Genomic DNA, 20,552 nt, shown 5'->3' with positions numbered 1-20,552 from the left:
GGGTCTAGGCCCGAAACATCAGCTTTTGTGCTCCTGAGATGCTGCTGGGCCTGCTGTGTTCATCCAGCTTCACATTTTATTATCTTGATAGATTTCCATGTTGTGCAAGAACATGGTACTGAAGTAGAGCAGCCATGACCTCATTCCTGAGGGGCTGAATGGCCTCCTCCTGCCTCAATTTTTTTATATTCTTAAAGAAATCAAGCATTTTACCATCATATCCCTCAACCTCAATTTCTCAATTATTTCTGCAGGCTCCCTGACTCTAAGATGAGGGAACATGGTCTAAAAAAAATCAAACCAATTAGGAAGTTCTTATTTGGGTAAAGGTGTTAGAAATGTGGAATGACAGTTGATGCTGGATGAATTGTGAATTTAAAATCCGAGATCGATAAGCTTTTTTTAGCTAGGGCTATTGGCCAAATAGAGTGTGACAGAAATTTAGGATAGAGGGAACACAGGCCAACCCGGCTGTCAACTCCTTTCAGCCTTTTGAGCCTGTTCCACCACAACCCTGGGCTTCTTTGTCAATCAAAAATGGTATCTAACTCATATGGCACAGATTAATTGTCATCTCTGGGGGCGGCTAACAGGTTTCCTCCTGTACTAAAGTTCTCAACAAATAATGATCCAGCCCCTTTTCCAAATGCATCAAACGATTGTGAAAACCAATGTCCCTTCTCTGGGGACTTTGTTCCATTACAGTTTAAAAACTTCGACCAACCTGACAAGACACTGCGGTATGCAGCAGCTGGCAGAGCTGTAAATTAGGAGCAGTGTTCCGTACAAACAAGCAATGAAGAAAACAAACCTGTTGCACTGGAGCAGATGCACGATTTGAACAATCCTTTGGGAGACAGCAGCCATTAACTGTGAGTGAACAGCTGTTCCCAGTGTTACAGGGAAGAATAGTGTCAGTGTAGCATTACAGAGCACAGGAGGAGGCCATTCAGCACATTGTTCTAACTCTCTGAACAATCTATCCAATCAGCCCCACTCCCCCTTATTCCTTCTCCAGAGCACATTACTTCCCTTTTGAGTATTTATTCTATACCACTCTCAAAAGTTACTACTAAATCTGTCTCTACTACTCTCGCAGACAGCTCATTCTAAATCATAACAAATACTGTTTCTGTTCTAAAGAAAAATTCTCATCTCCCCCTCTGGCCTGTTTACCAAGCACATTAAGCCTGAAAACACATGAAAACACATCAGGACAGAGCTAATTGTGTATGGCACACTTGCGAAAGTCAGCAGTTCAGAAATTAATGATCAACACAACCTTTGAGTGAAAATGTTTCACCAAGTCATGAATGTTTCTTTTTCAAAAAATTCATTCCAGGGATGTGGATGTCACTGGCTGACCAGCATTTACTGGCCGTCCCTAGTTTCCCCTTGAGAAGGTGATGGTGAGCTGCCTTCTTGAATCGCTGCAGTCCATGTGCTGTGGGTTGACCCACAATGTCATTAGGGATGGAATTCCAGGATTTTGACCCAGCCACAGTGAAGGAATGGCGATAGTCAGGATGGTGAGTGGCCTGGAGGGGAACTTGCAAGGGGTGGTGTTCTCATGTATCTACTGATTTTGTCCTTCTGATTGCAAGTGGTTGTGGGTTTGGAAGGTGCTGCCTGAGGATCTTTGGTGAATTCCTGCAGTGCAAGTTGGAGACAGTACACCCTGCTGCTACTGACCGTCGGTGGTGGGGGCAGTGGGATGTTTGTGGATGTGGTTCCAATCAAGCGGCTGCTTTGTTCTGGATGGTGTCAAGCTTCTTGAGTGTTGTTCGGGCTGCACTCATCCAGGCAAGTTAGAAGTATTCATCTCACTTCTGACTTGTGCCTTGTAGGTGGTGGACAGGCTAAGGGGAGTCAGGAGGTGAGTTACTTGCTGCAGTATTCCTAGCCTCTGGCCTGCTGTTGGTATTTTTCAGGTTGGCTCAGTTTTGGCTGTGGAAGTTGGCTTTTTGGTATTAAAAATAAACGATCAAAGGAGGCAATATTTTCAACTTAGCTGGTTTGCAATAACGTACCACTAACTTATTTGTAATTTTTGAAGCCACACATCCAAATGCTAAAACATAGAGACAAGGGTGGTCCTCAAATAGTCGTGTGGTGGATTTTTTGTAGATCACTGTAGCCATTATGATGATCAGCCCAATGTGCAAAGCAGGTGACAGAACACTGGTACCCTGGAAACAATAAGAATGTAACAGTGAACATGTGCAGTTCTAGACTAGCAATGCCTTTTGGAACATGTGTTTTTATTTATGTAGTCTGCGTACCGCTATAGTGGAACCATTCTTTCCTGTTCCACCAGAAAAGATGACCCGGAAGTAATTGGTGCAGGAATAGATTGCTCCTCCTATTATTCCAAACACAGGCAGGATTTTCATTCTCAGTCCTAGTACAGGAATCTATATCGGAAGCAATAATAAACAGGAGCTGCAGATGACATCAACAGCAACATTGTCAAATGTCTTGTAACAGAACCAATATCTGCCTACAGTATCAATGACTGAAGTATAGTGACTATCTTTACATTCTGAACCTCCCTCAATCAATATCATTACAATAGACATTTAGAAAGAGACGTGTTACCTTTCTTTAGCCATCCCACACAAAGGTTTAAAGGGATGTCCAGAAGCAGCAGAACATAATAAAGAAAAGTAAGCAACACAAAATCTGTGTCAGTACCACATTGAAAAGCACATGTAAATGAAATGTCATTGTAAAGAGCTCACCGCTTCCCACCATAGGTAATTAATAACACGTAAATAGGTTCACCTGATAGAAAGAAACCAATACAAGCGTTGCTTAGACAATAACAATAACTGATGGGAAAGCGATCTTTACTATGGCCAAATTCACTCCCCGTCACACATCCAGGAGTTTACACAGCTGTGGAATAATCTTTAAAAGTAATATACAATGACTTTCTCTATTCTGAGACACTCCATATTTCTTTGAGACAGAAAACGAATTATTCTTACAGATCACTGGTAAGTGAGTAATTTAGGTATACAACATAGTACAGTATAAAACGTGAAAGGCTAATTAACTCTTCAACAGAGGAAGGGGAACAAAACATTAGGTTGGAATGAGGGAACAATTTTATATTTAAATGGAGCCTTTTGACATCTGAAAGCCTCCTAAGCACTTCAGGTACAATGAGTTACTTTGAAGATTGGCTGATTACATCTTTAACTCATGTAGTGCCATGAGAACCATAAAAAATGAACAAACTTTGGCAGAGTTAAATGAAGAGAAACCAAGGAATTCAATAAGAAGCTTGGTCAAGGAGATGGATTTTAAAGGGACATGGCCACAACGTTATGGTACAGCAAGATCCCACAAACAGCAATGAGCCAAACGATTGACTAATGGTGTGAGCGAAGGGAAGAACATTAATTTCCTGAACTGACATACCTGAAGATGAATGATATCCTTTGTGATAACCTGGACAATGGGTAAATACCTGACTCCCCAAGAGATCACCCCTAGTGACTCCCTGTCTGATCAACGTACTGGGGTAGCTTAACAACAAGGCAGTGATTGCTTAAGTCTAGATACACAACCTCAGCAAATCTCATCAACACACATATTTCAAACATATTTTTGATGTAGGACATTACTAACCCACAGACCAAGCAAGCCATAATAATAGAGCTGGATGAACGCAGCAGGCCAAGCAGCATCAGAGGAGCAGGAAAGCTGACGTTTCAGGCCGAGACCTTTCTTCAGAAAAAAAACGTCAGCTTTCCTGCTCCTCAGATGCTGCTTGGCCTGCTGCGTTCATCCAGCTCTACACCTTGCTAGCTCAGATTCTCCAGCATCGGCAGTTCCTACTATCTCTGAAGCCATAATAATAGTTCATTTATCCCCACATCATCAATTCCAACAATTATTTCCGGCCAACTACTAACACAAAGCAACTCCAGCTGCACTGACAGTAAATCTGCGCCTGTTAAATGGGAAGAGGTGTTTGAGACTGCTCTCTCAGTTTGCCGGCTCAGTGCTGGCAAAATCAGACTGATTCCACCATGGCGACCCTTAACGTTTCTGTAGTAGGTCAGAGTTGGGAGAATTTGGACTCACAAGGGCAGGAAGCTAATCTACATAAAGCAGAGGTAACACGGCGTACAGCTGGATGAACACAACAGGGCAAGCTGCATCAGAGGAGCAGGAAGGCTGATGGTTTGGGTCCGGACCCTTCTTTACATAAAGTAGACCATCCACTGTACCCAGTGTGGCTTCCTCTACATTGGAGAAACCAAGCGGAGGCTTGGGGACCGCTTTGCAGAACACCTCCGCTTGGTTCGCAATAAACAACTGCACCTCCCAGTCGCAAACCATTTCCACTCCCCCTCCTATTCTTTAGATGACATGTCCATCATGAGCCTCCTGCAGTGCCACAATGATGCCACCCGAAGGTTGCAGGAACAGCAACTCATATTCCGCTTGGGAACCCTGCAGCCCAATGGTATCAACGTGGACTTCACCAGCTTCAAAGTCTCCCCTTCCCCCACCGCATCCTAAAACCAGCCCAGTTTGTCCCCTCCCCCCGCTGCACCACACAACCTGCCCAGCCTGTCTCTGCCACTCTAACCTGTTCTTCCTCTCACCCATCCCTTCCTCCCACCCCAAGCCGCACCTCCATTTCCTACCTACTAACCTCATCCCACCTCCTTGACCTGTCCGTCTTCCCTGGACTGACCTATCCCCTCCCTACCTCCCCACCTATACTCTCCTCTCCACCTATCTTCTTTTCTCTCCATCTTCGGTCCGCCTCCCCCTCTCTCCCTATTTATTCCAGAACCCTCACCCCATCCCTCTCTCTGATGAAGGGTCTAGGCCCGAAACGTCAGCTTTTGTGCTCCTGAGATGCTGCTGGGCCTGCTGTGTTCATCCAGCCTCACATTTTATTATCTTGGATTCTCCAGCATCTGCAGTTTCCATTATCACTGCTCTGTCACTATCTGCTCCAGGACCCATAGCTGAAGCTGTACATACCACAGTTAAGCACCAGGGGACAGACCAGCAGTGGGAAGAATGACTATTTGGAATGGGGTCGGGGGGAAGTGAGGGATGAAAATGGTTTTGAATGCGCGTGAATTGTACTCCAGCAGTGTGGTACAGTTCAGTCGCAAATACTATCCTCCGGTGACAAACAGAGGTCCACGATGGTGTTATAATCCCAATTATTGTGCAGAGTCAAACAGAAACAAGACGTGGAGGTGGACTGGAAGATGTGAGGAACTGAACCCAAGAAAACTCCTACCCCCACCACCATCACTGCCCTCTCTTCAAAGTGGCGTGGGCCAAGGGGCAGGAGAGAGAGAGGACTGGGCTTGGACTAATTCAGCACAAACCTGCCTTTGTGGAAATGTGCTGTGCAGACACTGTCTCTGCATCAAGGCAATGACTGCACTTCAGAATAAGTTCACTAGACCAGGGATGCAAAATACCAACACCAATAAATGCATGTTCTTTCTTTATAAGTTTCTCCCTGTTACTAATCAACAAATGTAGACAGCCATCATTAAACTAAACTACAGCTCACCTGGTATTCCCAAAGAGTAGCTCCTCCAATGGCAGATAAGAAAAAGATGAGCATTATGCAGATTTGAACTTCAGTTACATCAATTCTAATCGGATATAGAGAGATCAGTGGTTAAAACTACTACAAGTTAATGTACAATTGATCAGACACTGAACCAAATAATTAGCAGCTGATTCTAGAACACAGAACTGTGAGATTGTTAGATTTTTATTAAGCAACAGCAGGAAGGGACATGGTGAAAAGGCAGGAGTGTGGAGTTAGGTCAGACGTCAGCCACGAACACTCTCAATGGCAGGTCTCCCAGCTTCCTGTCACCAAACGATGCCTCAGTTCCTGATGCACACAAAGTGAGAAATCGCAGACAAGCAGCCCACAACTCTCTCTAGCTGATATGTTCCTGTTGACTGTAACTTCGTGATTTGGCTGACTGGAGTTGGCACAGAGCTGGATGTGAGGCTTCCAATCAATTAGAATCGGCTCTCTCTAACATTAGATGTGGAAACCGCCACTTTATTAACACGCATGCTCTGGGTTGATACAGTCTACCCTGTAACTGGGCACATACTCAGGTGGGACTTCACATTTTGAAAGTTGATTAGCAATTCCATTCACACATGTGCACTAAATTCTAAATTTGTTTTAATTTTAAGCAGGTTTTAACACCACATTTAAAATGGATTAACCCATCAAATCTGTACTGGCACTTTGGCCACAGCAAGACATAAGACATAGGAACAGTAGCCATTCAGCCCATCGGAACTGTTCCATCATTCAATGAGATCATGGCTGATCTGCTCATCCTCAACTCCACTTTCCTGCCTTTTCCCCACAAACCTTGATTCCATCACTGATTTAAAATCTGTCTTTCTCAGCCTTGGATATAGCTAATGACCCAGCCTCAACAGCCCTCTACAGTAAAGAACTCCACAGATTAAAAGAGGGTAGTCACAGGATTATCCAAATTGTCCTACTCCCAGTTCTTTACCCACAAACCGGAAACACTCTTCCTTTCAAAATTAAGCCAATTTCATATTTCCACTTTCAGACTGTACAATATTGAAAACAGAGTTACGAAAGCATGCAATCACACAACATCAAAGAAGAGGTTCCAAAAGTACGGTCAGTTTTCCTTGGTGGTGTTGTGAGCTGAAATTTTGGTGTTGAGAGCCCTAAAGCAGCAATGACTACCATGGAGCTCTGTCTGAGCAGTGTCTCATCCTAACTGAGAGACCCCCCACCCACCAACTTACACAGGACCACCCCTCACTCTCAGAGACCTCCCTCCTCCGATCCCTTCACAGTTCTTACTTGGTAGTCCTGACAATTTTTGAGCTTCAAAACAGGGGTCACATTGGATAAAGTCTGGGAGGCACCGGCACAGGGGTAATGTTTCTGAACCAGGAGATAAGCACTGTCAGTATTCATGTGCAAAATGTGCATGTGCAGTACCCTGCCAGTGACGTTATTCCAAACAGTATTCACACTGAATAGACACTGTGACAGGTATACTATCAAGGTGTTTCACAAAGTGTGCATTTCCCACACGCACACTGTGAACCTTTCAGGGAGTTAGAGGGCACAGCCGAACTAGTAACACAGATGGCTTGGACAAGAGATACACGTTCATATCCCATTCCAGCACTGCAGCATAGCGTAATAGGTGTTAGGAGCAAATAAGGCCATTTGACCCTTCAAGCTGTGGGTGTAGTGTGGGGAAGTGAGATCAATGAAGGTCTCAGTGTATTTTTGGTGGTACAAATTCAATGGGCCAAAGGGTCTCTTTCGTACTGTCTGATTCTATGATTCTAAGCCTCCTTTGCTACTTGATAAAATCGTAGCTGTTCTGGTTGTGGTTCCAACATCACATTTCTGTCTATGCTCCACCCCATAACCCTTGATATCCTTGACTATCTATAATCTATCTAATTCTTACTTGGGTACATTCAATATCACAGCTTCCACTGTGTTAGCTCACAACACACTAAGTGAGAAAGTGACTCAGGTGGCAGGTCGCCAAAACTTTCCCTATGGCTTTTAGGGAGGGGTAACAAATGCTGATCTCGGCAACAGCACCCAAATCCCAAGACTGAATGTGAAAAGTTGAGTTTCAATCAGGAGACTGGGACCAACATAGAACTTTAATTTTGTTCTCCATTAAATGGATCTGTTGATAAGCCGCTCAGCTGTCACTGTGCTTTGTTGTCCACAGACCTACCTTCTTAGACACAGCCTTACCTAAATTCCAGAGACAACAGAAAACTAAGTGCCAGATCTGACATGAAGAATATGGGTTGGGGTGGGGTAGTAGTTGGGAGATGGGGCAAAACATAAGGACTTACTTGCCAAATCGTAGAGACCCAGAAACGTAGGTTTGCCAGTGGGCGCAATAGAACATGAAGATGCCAATGAAACAGCAGAAAAACATCAGGTCAGGGTCTGTTCCCAGGTGAACAGCCAGGCAAGTGCCCAAGCCAACCACAACTGTGCAAATAAACAAAAAGAGCAATAGCGATAAACACAAGATAGAGATAAATATCCCTCTAATGTTAGTCCTCCGTGGTCTACTACCTTAGCAAATCCTACCATAATTTTCAATATTCCCTGATCATTAGGAATTCTCAGCTCTTGCTTCTAGACAATAATTTATTGCGCTTTTGTCAGCGCTGCTTTATCTTCTGTGAAATGTGGAGAACAGAACTCTGTCCAGTTCTCCATGTGTGGTCCAACCAAAGTTTTACACAAGGATGTTATAATCAATTCTCCCTGTCAAAATGAAGCCGTGTTGTCAGCTTGCTATTTTAATGGATCTATTAACCTGCTTCGTCACTCCTGTTGATTTGTATTACCTTAGGTTCCTCTATCTCTCCTACCTGTGGAAAAGGAATCACAGCCATGGTCAAAAAGCTCCCCCAGGGGAGAGCTACTGTTGGTCCTTCGAGCCTGTTTCCCATCAATTGCATCCAAAGATTGGTAAATAAATAATCCTACAGCACACAGAATGTAGACATAGGCTGGTGCCTGTCAAAAGAAAGGAGACCGGGTCATAGATTAAATGGTCCAGCACAAACTTTTTAAATACAGTCAGTAACACTGATCAGCTCAAATGATCTATTGACTACAGAAAAATACTATAAGACATAGCAGCAGAATTAGGCCATTCAGCCCATCGAGTCTGCTCCATCATTTGATCATGGCTGATATATTTCTCAAACCCATTCATGTGCCTTCTCCCCATAGCCCTTGATCCCCTTACTAATCAAGAACCTATCTACCTCTGTCTTAAATACACTCAATGACTAGGCCTCCACAGCCCTCTGTGGCAACGAGTTCCAGAGTCACCATCCTCTGGCTGAAGAAATTCCTGCTCATTTCAGTTCTAAAGTGTTGTCCCTTCACTCTGAGGCTGTGCCTTCAGGTCTTAGTCTCTTCTCCTAGTGGAAACATCTTCTCCATGTCTACTCAATCTTCTTTGTTGTTTGGGTTTCAATCAGATCCCCCCTCATCCTTTGAAATTCCATTGAGTACAGACCATGAGTCTTCAACTGCTGCTCACATGGTAAGCCCTTCATCCCCAGGATCATTCTTATAAACCTCTGGATCCACACCAACACCAGCACAATATTCCAAATGCTGTCTGACCACAGCCTTAACAACCTCACGAGTACATTTCTGCTCTGGTATTCCAGCCTTCCTGAAATGAATGCTAACCTTGCATTTGCCTTCCTAACTGCTAAGTGAACCTATATATTAATCTTAAAATAATCCTAAACCGGACTTCCAAGACACTTTGTGTTTCAAATTTCCAAAGCTTTTCCCCATTTAGAAAATAGTCTATGCCTCTATTCTTCCCACCAAAAGTTCATTACCTTACAGTTTCCCATACTGTATTCCATCTGCCACTTGTTTGCCCATTCTTCTAATCTGTCCAAATACTTCTACAGGCTCCCTGCTTCTTCAACGGTACCTGCCCCTCCAACAATCTTTGTGTCACCTGCAAACTTAGCAACAAAGCCCTCAGTTCCTTTAGAACATAGAACATAGAACAGTACAGCACAGAACAGGCCCTTCAGCCCACAATGTTGTGCCGACCATTGATCCTCATGTATGCACCCTCAAATTTCTGTGACCATATGCATGTCCAGCAGTCTCTTAAATGACCCCAATGACCTTGCCTCCACAACTGCTGCTGGCAACGCATTCCATGCTCTCACAACTCTCTGCGTAAAGAACCTGCCTCTGACATCCCCTCTATACTTTCCACCAACCAGCTTAAAACTATGACCCCTCGTGCTAGCCATTTCTGCCCTGGGAAATAGTCTCTGGCTATCAACTTTATCTAAGCCTCTCATTATCTTGTATACCTCAATTAGGTCCCCTCTCCTCCTCCTTTTCTCCAATGAAAAGAGACCGAGCTCAGTCAACCTCTCTTCATAAGATAAGCCCTCCAGTCCAGGCAGCATCCTGGTAAACCTCCTCTGAACCCTCTCCAAAGCATCCACATCTTTCCTATCATCTTTGTCTAGATCATTAATGTATAAGGTGAATAGTTGTGGTCTCAACACTTACCCCTGCACAACTCCACTAGTCACTGGCTGCCATCCTGAGAAAAGACCCTTTTATCCCTGCTCTCTGCCTTCTGCCAGGCAGCCAACCCTCTATCCATGCCAATACCATGGGCTCTTATCCTATATAGCAGCCTTCTATTGGCACCTTGTCAAAGGCTTTCTGGAAATCCAAATAGGTCACATCCACCGGCTCTCCTTTGTCTAACTTGCTCATTATCTCCTCAAAAAATTCTAACAGATGACCTCCCTTGACAAAGCCATGCTGACTCAGTCCTATTTTATCCTGCATTTCCAAGTTCTCTCCAATCTCATCCTTAATAATGGAATCCAAAATCTTACCATGACTGAGGTTACATGAACTGGTGTATAAGTTCCTGTCTTCTGCCTCCTTCCCTTCTTAAACCGGGGCGTTACATTAGCCATTTTCCAGTCCTTTGGGACCCTCCCTGACTCTAATGATTCCTAAAAGATCACCACCAATCCTCCACAATCTCCTCAGCTATCTCCTTCCGAACTCTGGGGTGTAGCCCATCTGGGCTGGATGATTTATCCACCTTCAGACCTTTCAGCTTTCCCAGCAACTTCTCCCCAGTGACGGCCACAACAGTGACCTCTGCCGTAGAGTCACACAGCACAGAAACAGGCTCTTCAGTCCAATTAGTCCACACCAACTGTTGTCTCACTAACTTTCACCACATTGTCTGCTTGAAGGACCTCCTGTACCTGGCTGTCTTTTCATTGTCTGCTGCGAATCAGTAGGTAGCGGTCATATTTCTGAGGCAGAAGGTTCATGTCCCACTCTGGAGGCATGAGCAGAAAACCCAGGCTGGCATTCCTACAGAGGGTGCAGCTCTGTCTGAGATGCATCGCTCCTGAGGCCTCCATATGCCCCATTGGGTGGGCATAAAAGATCCCATAGTCACTACTTGAAGAACAGAGGAGTGTTGCCCCAATATCTCTGACTAATATTTAGTCTTCAATAACTAACATTTAAGATGCTAAAGAAATTGACATCACAGAGCAGTGTGGAAAGCCACAGAATTGAACCCCTTCAGGGTGGAAACAGGCCATTTGACCCAATAGTCAACACCAACCGTCCGGAAAGCATCACACCCAGGACCCCCCCCCCGCCGCCGTCCCTGTAACCCTGCATTTCCCATGGTTAATGCACCCAATCTACACATCCCTGGACACTGTGGGAAATTTAGCATGGCCAATCCACCTGATTTACACATCTCTGGATAACACAGTGTGGAGCTGGAGGAACACAGCAGGGTCAGGCAAGATCAGAGCAGCAGGAACGTTGACAATTCGGGTTGGGACCCTTGGAGTCTTCGACACCAGCATCTGCAGTTCCTACTATCCCTTACAAATCTTTGGAATGTGAGAGGAAACCAGAACGCCTGGCAGAAACCCATGACCTCTGGAATGAGAAGTCCTAGTTCTAGGTTGAGGGAAGGAAGATTCTAAACAGGGATTAGCAGAAATTACTTGTCACTAAAGGTTGTGAATCTGCGGTATTCACCATCCCGTGGTGTGGTGGATGCCAGGAGAACACAGATTTTTAATTAGTAATGGATTGTTGAAGAATTATGGAAAATGGTCAGAAAAGCCATGACCATATTGAATGGCAGAACAGGCTTGAGGGGCTGAATAGCCTACTAATGCTCCTGGTTCTCATGGTCTTACAACATCAGTAAAGTGTATTGTTCAGTTATTTCTTTGCTTCTGGTGGAATCTCGCTGAGTAAGAAGTAGACACTGTATTTCTTGCATTACAACAATGTCCAGCTTTTAAGGGTACTTTGCTGGTTGCAGAGTGCAACGTGATGACAGTTGAATGGACCTCACAGCATGTTATTACCAGGCAGAGGTTTGGATGTGTTCAGGTTACTGAGGGTAGGAGAAAGTAGAGATTTGGAAGCACTGAGCCACAGAGGTCAACAGAGATATTGATGTGGCTTTCAACTAAGTCATGTAAAGCTCAAATCAACAGAATGATAGCCTGTTCTGCCAAACTACCGAGAGAGCTTGCTGAATATTTAAGATAACGAGGTGTAGAGCTGGATGAACACAGCAGGCCAAGCAGCATCAGAGGAGCAGGAAGGCTGATGTTTCGGACCTAGACCCTTCTTCAGAAATGGGGGAGGGGAAGGGGTTTCTGAAATAAATAGGGAGAGAGGAGGAGGCAGATAGAAGATGGATAGAGGAGAAGATAGGTGGAGAGGAGACAGATAATTTAAAGAGGCAGGGATGGAGCCAGTAAAGGTGAGTAGAGGGGAGGAGGTAGGAGGAGATCAGTCAGTCCAGGGAGGACGGACAGGTGAAGGGGCGGGATGAGGTTAGTAGGTAGGAGATGGGAGTGGGGCTTGAGGTGGGAGGAGGGGATAGGTGGGAGGGAGGACAAGTTAGGGAGGCGGGGACAAGCTGGGCTAGTTTTGGGATGAAGTAGGGGGAGGGGAGATTTTGAAGATTGTGAAGTCCACATTGATACCATTGGGCTGCAGGGTTCCCAAGCGGAATATGAGGTGCTGTTCCGGCATCTTTCGGGTGGCATCATTGTGGCACTGCAGGAGGCCCAGGATGGACATGTCGTCTAAGGAATGGGAGGGGGAGTTGAAGTGGTTCACGAATGGAAGGTGTTGTCATTTGTTGTGAACTGAGTGTAGGTGTTCCATGAAACGTTCTTCAAGCCTCCGTTTGGTTTCCCTAATGTAGAGGAGGCCACAACAGGAACAGCGGATACAATATACCTCATTAGCAGATTTGCAGGTGAACATCTGCTTGATGTGGAAGGTTTTCTTGGGGCCTGGGATGGGGGTGAGGGGGGAGTTGTAGGGCAGGTGTAGCACTTCCTGTGGTAGCAGGGTAAAGTGCTGGGTGTGGTGGGGCTGGAGGGGAGCGTGGAGCAGACAAGGGAGTCACAAAGAGAGCAGTCCCTCTGGAAGGCAGATAAGGGTGGGGAAGGAAAAATGGCTTGGGTGGTGGGTTGGATTGTAGGTGGTGGAGGATGATGCGTTGGATCTGGAAGTTGGTGGGGTGGTACGTGAGGACGAGGGGGATTCTGATTTTTGTTGTTATAGAGGGGAGGGGGTGTGAGGGCTGAGTTGTGAGAATTGCGAGAGTTGCCGTCGCGGGCATTTTTGACCACTGCAGGATGGGGGTGTGTTGCGGTCCTTGAAAAACAAGGATATCTGAGATGTGCAGGAGTGGAACACGTCATATCGGGAGCAGATGCAGCAGGGGCAAAGGAATTCGGAATAGGGGATGGCATTCTTGTAGGAAGGTCGCTGGAAGGAGGTGTATTCTAGGTAGCTGTGGGAGTTGGTGGGCTTGAAATAGATATTGGTTTCCAGGTGGTTGCCGGAGACAGAAACAGAGAGGTTGGGGAAGGAGAGAGAGGTATCAGACACGGTCCAGGTGAACTTCAGGTTGGGATGGAAGGTGTTCGTAAAGTGAATGAACTGTTTGAGCTCCTTGTGGGAGCACGAGGTGGTACCGATATAGTCATTGTTATAACAGAGGAAGAGGTGGGGGATGGGGCCAGTGTAGCTACGGATGTACAATGTACAGTGCATACCCCTTCCTGAAACCAGCATGTATTATTTTTGATTCCTGTTGGGCAACTCATTATCATCCTTTCATGAAGCTCAAATCAAGGAATAGCACGTTCTCTTCATCAGTGTACAATCTCTTGGTTTCAACACTGTTCAAAATGTCCCCACATAACCACCACTCTCAGTTTCTCAGATGATATAAGCTATTTCTGCTGGATGGGGAATGTGGGAGTGAGGAGATATTGCCTCATATTGCAGAAGTGAAACGAGAAAACACATTCACACACGGAGAGTGGAAAAGTTTTGAAATCTCTTCTGAAAATGGTGATTGATGCTGGATCAAATGGAGTGGGTTCAAAGGAGGTTCACAAGAACGATCCCAGGAATGAAAAGCTTAACATATGAGGGACGTTTGAGGACTCTGGGACTATACTCATTGGAGTCTAGAAAGATGAGGGGGGATCTAATTGAAACTTTCAGAATACTGAACGGCCTGGACAAAATGGACGTTGGGAAGATGTTTCCATTGGTAGGAGAGACTAGGGCCCAGGGGGACAGCCTTAGAGTAAAGGGAAGACCTTTCAGAACGGACATAAGGAGAAACTTCTTCAGCCAGAGAGAGGTGAATCTATGGAATTCACTGCCACAGAAGGCTGTGGGGGCCGGGTCATTGAGTACACTTGAGACTGAGATATGATGGGTTCTTGATTATCAACGGGATCAAGGGTTATGGGGAGAAAGCAAGAGAATGGGGTTGAGGAACTTATGAGCCATGATTGAATGGCGAAGCAGATCCGACGGGCCGAATGGCCTAATTTCTGCTCTTATGCCTTATGGTTTTAATCTCAAAACATGGAAACAGATAGATTTTTTTGTTGACTAAAGGTGTCAAGGGATGTGGAGCAAGGCGGGATAGTGGCTGGAGGGCTGAATGATCTCATGTTCCAAGCAACTGCTAGCAATAGTTCTATTGCTGCTACTCCCACCTCCTCTCTTTGAAGAAATGACAAAGACGACTGAGGAGAGCAGCGTGGCGGATGTGATCAATGTGGACTTCAGTAAGGCGTTTGACATAGGTTCCTCATGGTAGACTGGTGAGCAAGGTTAAATCACATGGAATACAGGGAGAACTAGCTATTTGGATACAGAGCTGGCTCAAAGGTGGAAGACAGAAGGTGGTGGTGCAGGGTTGTTTTCCAGACTGGAAGCCTGACCAGTGGAGTGTCACAAGGATCAGTGCTGGCTCCACTGCTTATTATCATTTATATAAATGATTTGAATGTGAATGCAGGAGGTATGGTTAGTAAGTTTGCTGATGACACCAGAATTGGAGGTGTAGTGGACAGTGAGGGAGGTTACGTCAGCTTTTTTCCCTCTATTCATTAACAGGAAGAGGGCATCGCTGACCAGGCAGCATTTATTGCCCATCCCTAATTATCCAGACAGCAGTTCAGCGGCAACCACATTGCTGTGGGTCTTGAGTCACATGTAGGTCAGACCAATAATGACGGCAGTTTCTTTCCCTAAAGAACAATAAATGAACCAGATGGGTTTTTCCAACAATTAACAATAGGTTCACAGATATCATTAGATTATTAGTTCTAGGTATTTTATTGAATTCAAATTCCACTTTCTGCTGTGGTGGGATTCGAACCCAGATCCCCAGAATGTTATGTGGGTCTCTGGATTAATAGTCCAGCAATAATACCACCAGGCCATTGCCTCCCCAATATGAGTGCAACGGGATCTTGCAAAATGTGAGGTGCTGCATTCTGGAAAGGCAATTCAGGGCATTATATACTTAATGGTAAGGTCCTGGGGAGTATGGCTGAACAAAGAGACCTTGGAGTGTGGGTTCACAGTTCTTTGAAAGTAGAGTGGCAAGTAGACAGGATAGTGAAGAAGGTGTTTGGTATGTTTGCCTTAATTGGTGAGAGCATTGAGCATAGGAGTTGGGAGGTCACGTTATGGCTGCACAGGAGACTGGTTAGCCCTCTACTGGAATACTGCATATTGCTGCTATAGGAAGGATGTTGCAAAAAAGGGCTCAGAAAAGATTTACAAGGACGTTGCCAGGGTTGGAGAGTTTGAGCTACTGGGAGAGGCTGAACAGACTGGGGCTATTCTTCTGGGAGCATTGGAGGCTGAGGGATGACCTAAAAGAGGTTTATAAAATCATGAGCGACATGGATAGAGTGAGGTGGGGGAGTCCAAAACTAGAGGGTTTAGGTTTAAGGTGAGAGGGGAAAGATTTAAAAGGGACCTAAGGGGCAACCTTTTCATGTAGTGGATGCTGCGTGTATGGAACAAGCCGCCAGAGGAAGCGGTGAAGGCCAGTACTATTACAACATTGAAAAGGCATCTGGATGGGTACATGAACAGGAAGGGTTTAGAGGGATATGGGCCAAATGCTGGAAAATGGGACCGGATTTATTTAGGATATCTGGTCGGTATGGAGAAGTTGAACCAAAGGGCCTGTTTGCATGCTGTACATCTCCATGGCTCTATGTGGGAAGTTTGGAGTGTACGGTAATTAATGTTTATAACTGAACAATTTCTTCTCCGACTTCCATATTCTTGAGTTTGCAAGCATAGAATACAATAAAGCAAAAAATGTGCAGCAGATATAAATACTTCGCTTTGAGGGCATACTCACAAACTGTCATTTGAAGTTTACAGACAGAAACACTGAGATTGACAGATTGTGAGATTCTAGATGGACTCGTAGGGCTGCAGAGTTTGCTACTCCTTTCTGAAGAACAGGAAAAGTTAAGGTGAGATTCAGGACATGTGTTCAAACATCTGAGGGGCACTGCTACGAGTGAAAGTTGCAAGGAACTGTTTACGGTGGCAGAAGGTCAGTAACCAGAGGGAGTCAGATTTTGGACAAATGACAGAAGAACCAGAGAGGGAGGTGGGATTGTGTTTTTATGCAATGAGCTACATGATCAGGAGGCATTGTTTGACAGTGGTGGCACCAGGTTTAATATTGACTTTCAAAAGGCAGCTCAATGGACACTTTTTGGTGAGAAAATTTGAAAGACTATGGAGACAACTAGGGGTTTGGAGGCAATTGTTTAATTCTTTCAGACTTAGTAAGGGCATAAAGTATCACTTCCTTTATTACTCTGACATCTGAATTCAATTACGTCTGTGTGCCCTTGTACAATTATCTCCACAGTCTCTAAGGCTGCCATGCCTTCAGTAGTTACTTAGTCATGACCTCAAGAGATTGACTGGTTAAATCATTAACCCTTTGAGTACCATAACAAATTGACAGTCTGTTTCATGGCATGAGAGATCTGAGAACAGGGTCTGAGGAACAGTCACCGGACCCGAAATGTTAATTCTGATTTTTTTCTTTGCAGAAGCTGCCAGACTTGCTGAGCTTTTCCAGAGGCTTCTGTTTTCATTCCCGATTCACAACATCCGCAGCCCTTTCGGTTTTTACATCTTTAAACTGAGTTGCTTTGTAAATGTGCAGGTTGCAGTGAAACATACATGCAAAGAGGAATATTACAATCACAATCCCAATCCCTTGAGCTTGCACCTCCAAACAAGATGTGTATTGAGAGATAATGGGAACTGCAGATGCTGGAGAATCCAAGATAATAAAATGTGAGGCTGGATGAACACAGCAGGCCAAACAGCATCTCAGGAGCACAAGCAATGGTCTGTTTCAGGTTTGGCGGTTGTTCAATGGTGAGAAGTGGAGGCGTGGGGAAGACCTTGGCAAGGTGCTCATCGTCATTGATAATGTGGTGTAAGCATATAAACAGAATGTCCTGGATGTAAAATCTATTTGTAAATGAAATTCGCAAAGAAATGTTGGCTGTTTGCTTTGTGTGCTTTTCTTTTCAAAGCTAAAGGATTATGTGTAAGCAAATACTCAACAGTCAGCAAATTGAGGTCAGTGTAATCAGTTTAGATCAGCAATAAGATAATTGCCACGTTAAACTGAAATCCTGTCTGCCCTGTCAGGTGGGCATTGAGTTTTACCAGGTAATGCTGACCAATTAGCAGCTGCTATTTCTGATCAATGAAACTAAGCGTGAACAAACACTTCACACATTCATACAATTTCCCATTGCTGTCAATATTTATCCCTCAAATAACAATACCAAAAGCAAAATTATTTGGTCACTAATATATTGTTTCTTTGTGATCTTACAAAATGATGAACTGCTATTGCTCCCTTACAATAGCAACTACACACCATGATGTGTATTGATATAGCACCCTTCACAATCAAAAGGGCTGTAAATGGTATGAAGTACTTTTGGTGTGTAGTTGCTATTGTAAGGGAGCAATAGCAGTTCATCATTTTGTAAGATCACAAAGGAACAATATATTAGTGACCAAATAATTTTGCTTTTGGTATTGTTATTTGAGGGATAAATATTGACAGCAATGGGAAATTGTATGAATGTGTGAAGTGTTTGTTCACGCTTAGTTTCATTGATCAGAAATAGCAGCTGCCAATTGGTCAGCATTACCTGGTAAAACTCAATGCCCACCTGACAGGGCAGACAGGATTTCAGTTTAACGTGGCAAATATCTTATTGCTGATCTAAACTGATTACATTGACCTCAATTTGCTGACTGTTGAGAATTTGCTTACACATAATCCTTTAGCTTTGAAAAGAAAAGCACACAAAGCAAACAGCCAACATTTCTTTGCGAATTTCATTTACAAATAGATTTTACATCCAGGACATTCTGTTTATATGCTTACACCACATTATCAATGATGATGAGCACCTTGCCAAGGTCTTCCCCACGCCTCCACTTCTCACCATTGAACAACCGCCAAACCTGAAACAGACCATTGCTCACAGCAAACTACCCAGCCTTCAGGACAGCATTGACCACAACACTATACAACTCTGGCATGGTAACCTCTGCTAGACATGTCAGATCATCGACATGGACACTACCATCAGACATGGGAACACCACCCACCACGTATACAGCAGATACGCGAGGGGCTCGGCCAATGTTGTCTATCTCATATGCTGCAGGCAAGGATGCCCCGAGGCATGGTAATAATGGTGAGACCAGGAAACACAATGACAACGGATGAATCGACACCACACGACTATCGCCAGACATATAGAACAGAGAACATTACAGCACAGTACAGGCCCTTCGGCCCTCGATGTTGTGCCGACCTGTCATACCGATCTCAAGCCCATCTAACCTACACTATTCCATGTAAGTCCATATGCTTATCCAATGACGACTTAAATGTACCTAAAGTTGGCGAATCTACTACCATTGCAGGCAAAGCGTTCCATTCCCTTACTACTCTCTGAGTAAAGGAACTACCTCTGACATCTGTCCTATATCTTTCACCCCTCAAATTAAAGCTTTGCCCCCTCGTGCTGCCGACACCATCCTAGGAAAAAGGCTCTCCCTATCCACCCTATCTAACCCTCTGATTATTTTATATGTTTCAATTAAGTCACCTCTCAACCTTCTTCTCTCGAATGAAAAAAGCCTCAAGTCCCTCAGCCTTTCCTCGTAAGACCTTCCCTCCATACCAGGAAACATCCTAGTAAATCCCCTCTGGACCCTTTCCAAAGCTTCCACATCCTTCTTATAATGCGATGACCAGAACTGTACACAATACTCCAAGTGCGGCTGCACCAGAGTTTTGTACAGCTTCACCATAACCTCTTGGTTCCGGAACTCGATCCCTCTATTAATAAAAGCTAAAACACTGTATGCCTTCTTAACAGCCCTATCAACCTGGGTGGCAACTTTCAAGGATCTGTGTACATGGACACCGAGATCTCTCTGCTCATCAACAATACTAAGAATCTTACCATTAGCCCTGTACTTTGCCTTCTGGTTACTCCGACCAAAGTGCATCACCTCACACTTGTCCTCATTAAACTCCATTTGCCACCTCTCAGCCCAGCTCTGCAACTTATCTATGTCTCTCTGCAACCTACAGCATCCTTCGTCACTACCCACAACTCCACCGACCTTAGTGTCGTCTGCAAATTTACTAACCCATCCTTCTACGCCCTCATCCAGGACATTTATAAAAATGACAAACAGCAGTGGACCCAACACCGACCCTTGCGGTACACCACTAGTAACTGGTCTCCAGGATGAACATTTCCCATCAACTACCACCCTCGGTCTTCTTTCAGCAAGTCAATTTCCAATCCAAACTGCTATATCTCCCACAATTCCATTCCTCCACATTTTGTACAATAGCCTATTGTGGGGAACCTTATCGAACGCCTTGCTGAAATCCATATACACCACATCAACCGGTTTACTCTCATCTACCTGTTTGGTCACCTTCTCAAAGAACTCAATAAGGTTTGTGAGGCACGACCTACCCTTCACAAAACCGTGCTGACTATCCCTAATCAATTTATTATTTTCTAGATGATTATGAATCCTATCCCTTATAACCTTTTCCAACACTTTACCAACAACTGAAGTAAGGCTCACTGGTCTATAATTACCAGGGTTGTCTCTACTCCCCTTCTTGAACAGCGGAACCACATTTGCTATCCTCCAGTCATCTGGCACTATTCCTGTAGACAATGACGAGTTAAAGATCAATGCCAAAGGCTCAGCAATCTCCTCCCTGGCTTTCCAGAGGACCCGAGGATAAATCCCATCCGGCCCAGGGGACTTATCTATGTTCACCCTCTGTAGGATTTCTAATACCTCTTCCTTGTGAACCTCAATCCCACCTAGTCTAGTAGCCTGTATCTCAGTATTCTCCTCGACAACATTGTCATTTTCTAGTGAATACTGTTGAAAAATATTCATTTAGTGCTTCCCCTATCTCCTCTGACTCCACACACAACTTACCACTACTATCCTTGATTGGCCCTAATCTTAC

The 20,552-nt window shown here is 44.7% G+C and overlaps 1 protein-coding gene across 2 annotated transcripts in view; it reads right to left on the bottom strand.

Annotated features, from left to right (window-relative positions):
• Positions 1-20,552, bottom strand: part of chpt1 (choline phosphotransferase 1) — a 45,025-nt gene that overhangs the window by 12,627 nt on the left and 11,846 nt on the right. For both annotated transcript variants that reach the window (XM_059652577.1, XM_059652576.1), the window contains exons 2-6: positions 8,431-8,578; positions 7,900-8,041; positions 5,561-5,645; positions 2,283-2,414; positions 2,031-2,189 (exon numbers count right to left, since the gene is read on the bottom strand). In XM_059652577.1, coding sequence (XP_059508560.1) covers positions 2,031-2,189; positions 2,283-2,414; positions 5,561-5,645; positions 7,900-8,041; positions 8,431-8,578 — 666 coding nt within the window. The remainder of the gene's footprint in view (positions 1-2,030; positions 2,190-2,282; positions 2,415-5,560; positions 5,646-7,899; positions 8,042-8,430; positions 8,579-20,552) is intronic.

The sequence above is a fragment of the Stegostoma tigrinum genome, chromosome 18 (genome assembly GCF_030684315.1).
Source record: "Stegostoma tigrinum isolate sSteTig4 chromosome 18, sSteTig4.hap1, whole genome shotgun sequence".
NCBI classification, from domain to species: Eukaryota; Metazoa; Chordata; class Chondrichthyes; order Orectolobiformes; family Stegostomatidae; genus Stegostoma; species Stegostoma tigrinum.
This window is presented reverse-complemented; position numbering and strand designations above follow the sequence as displayed.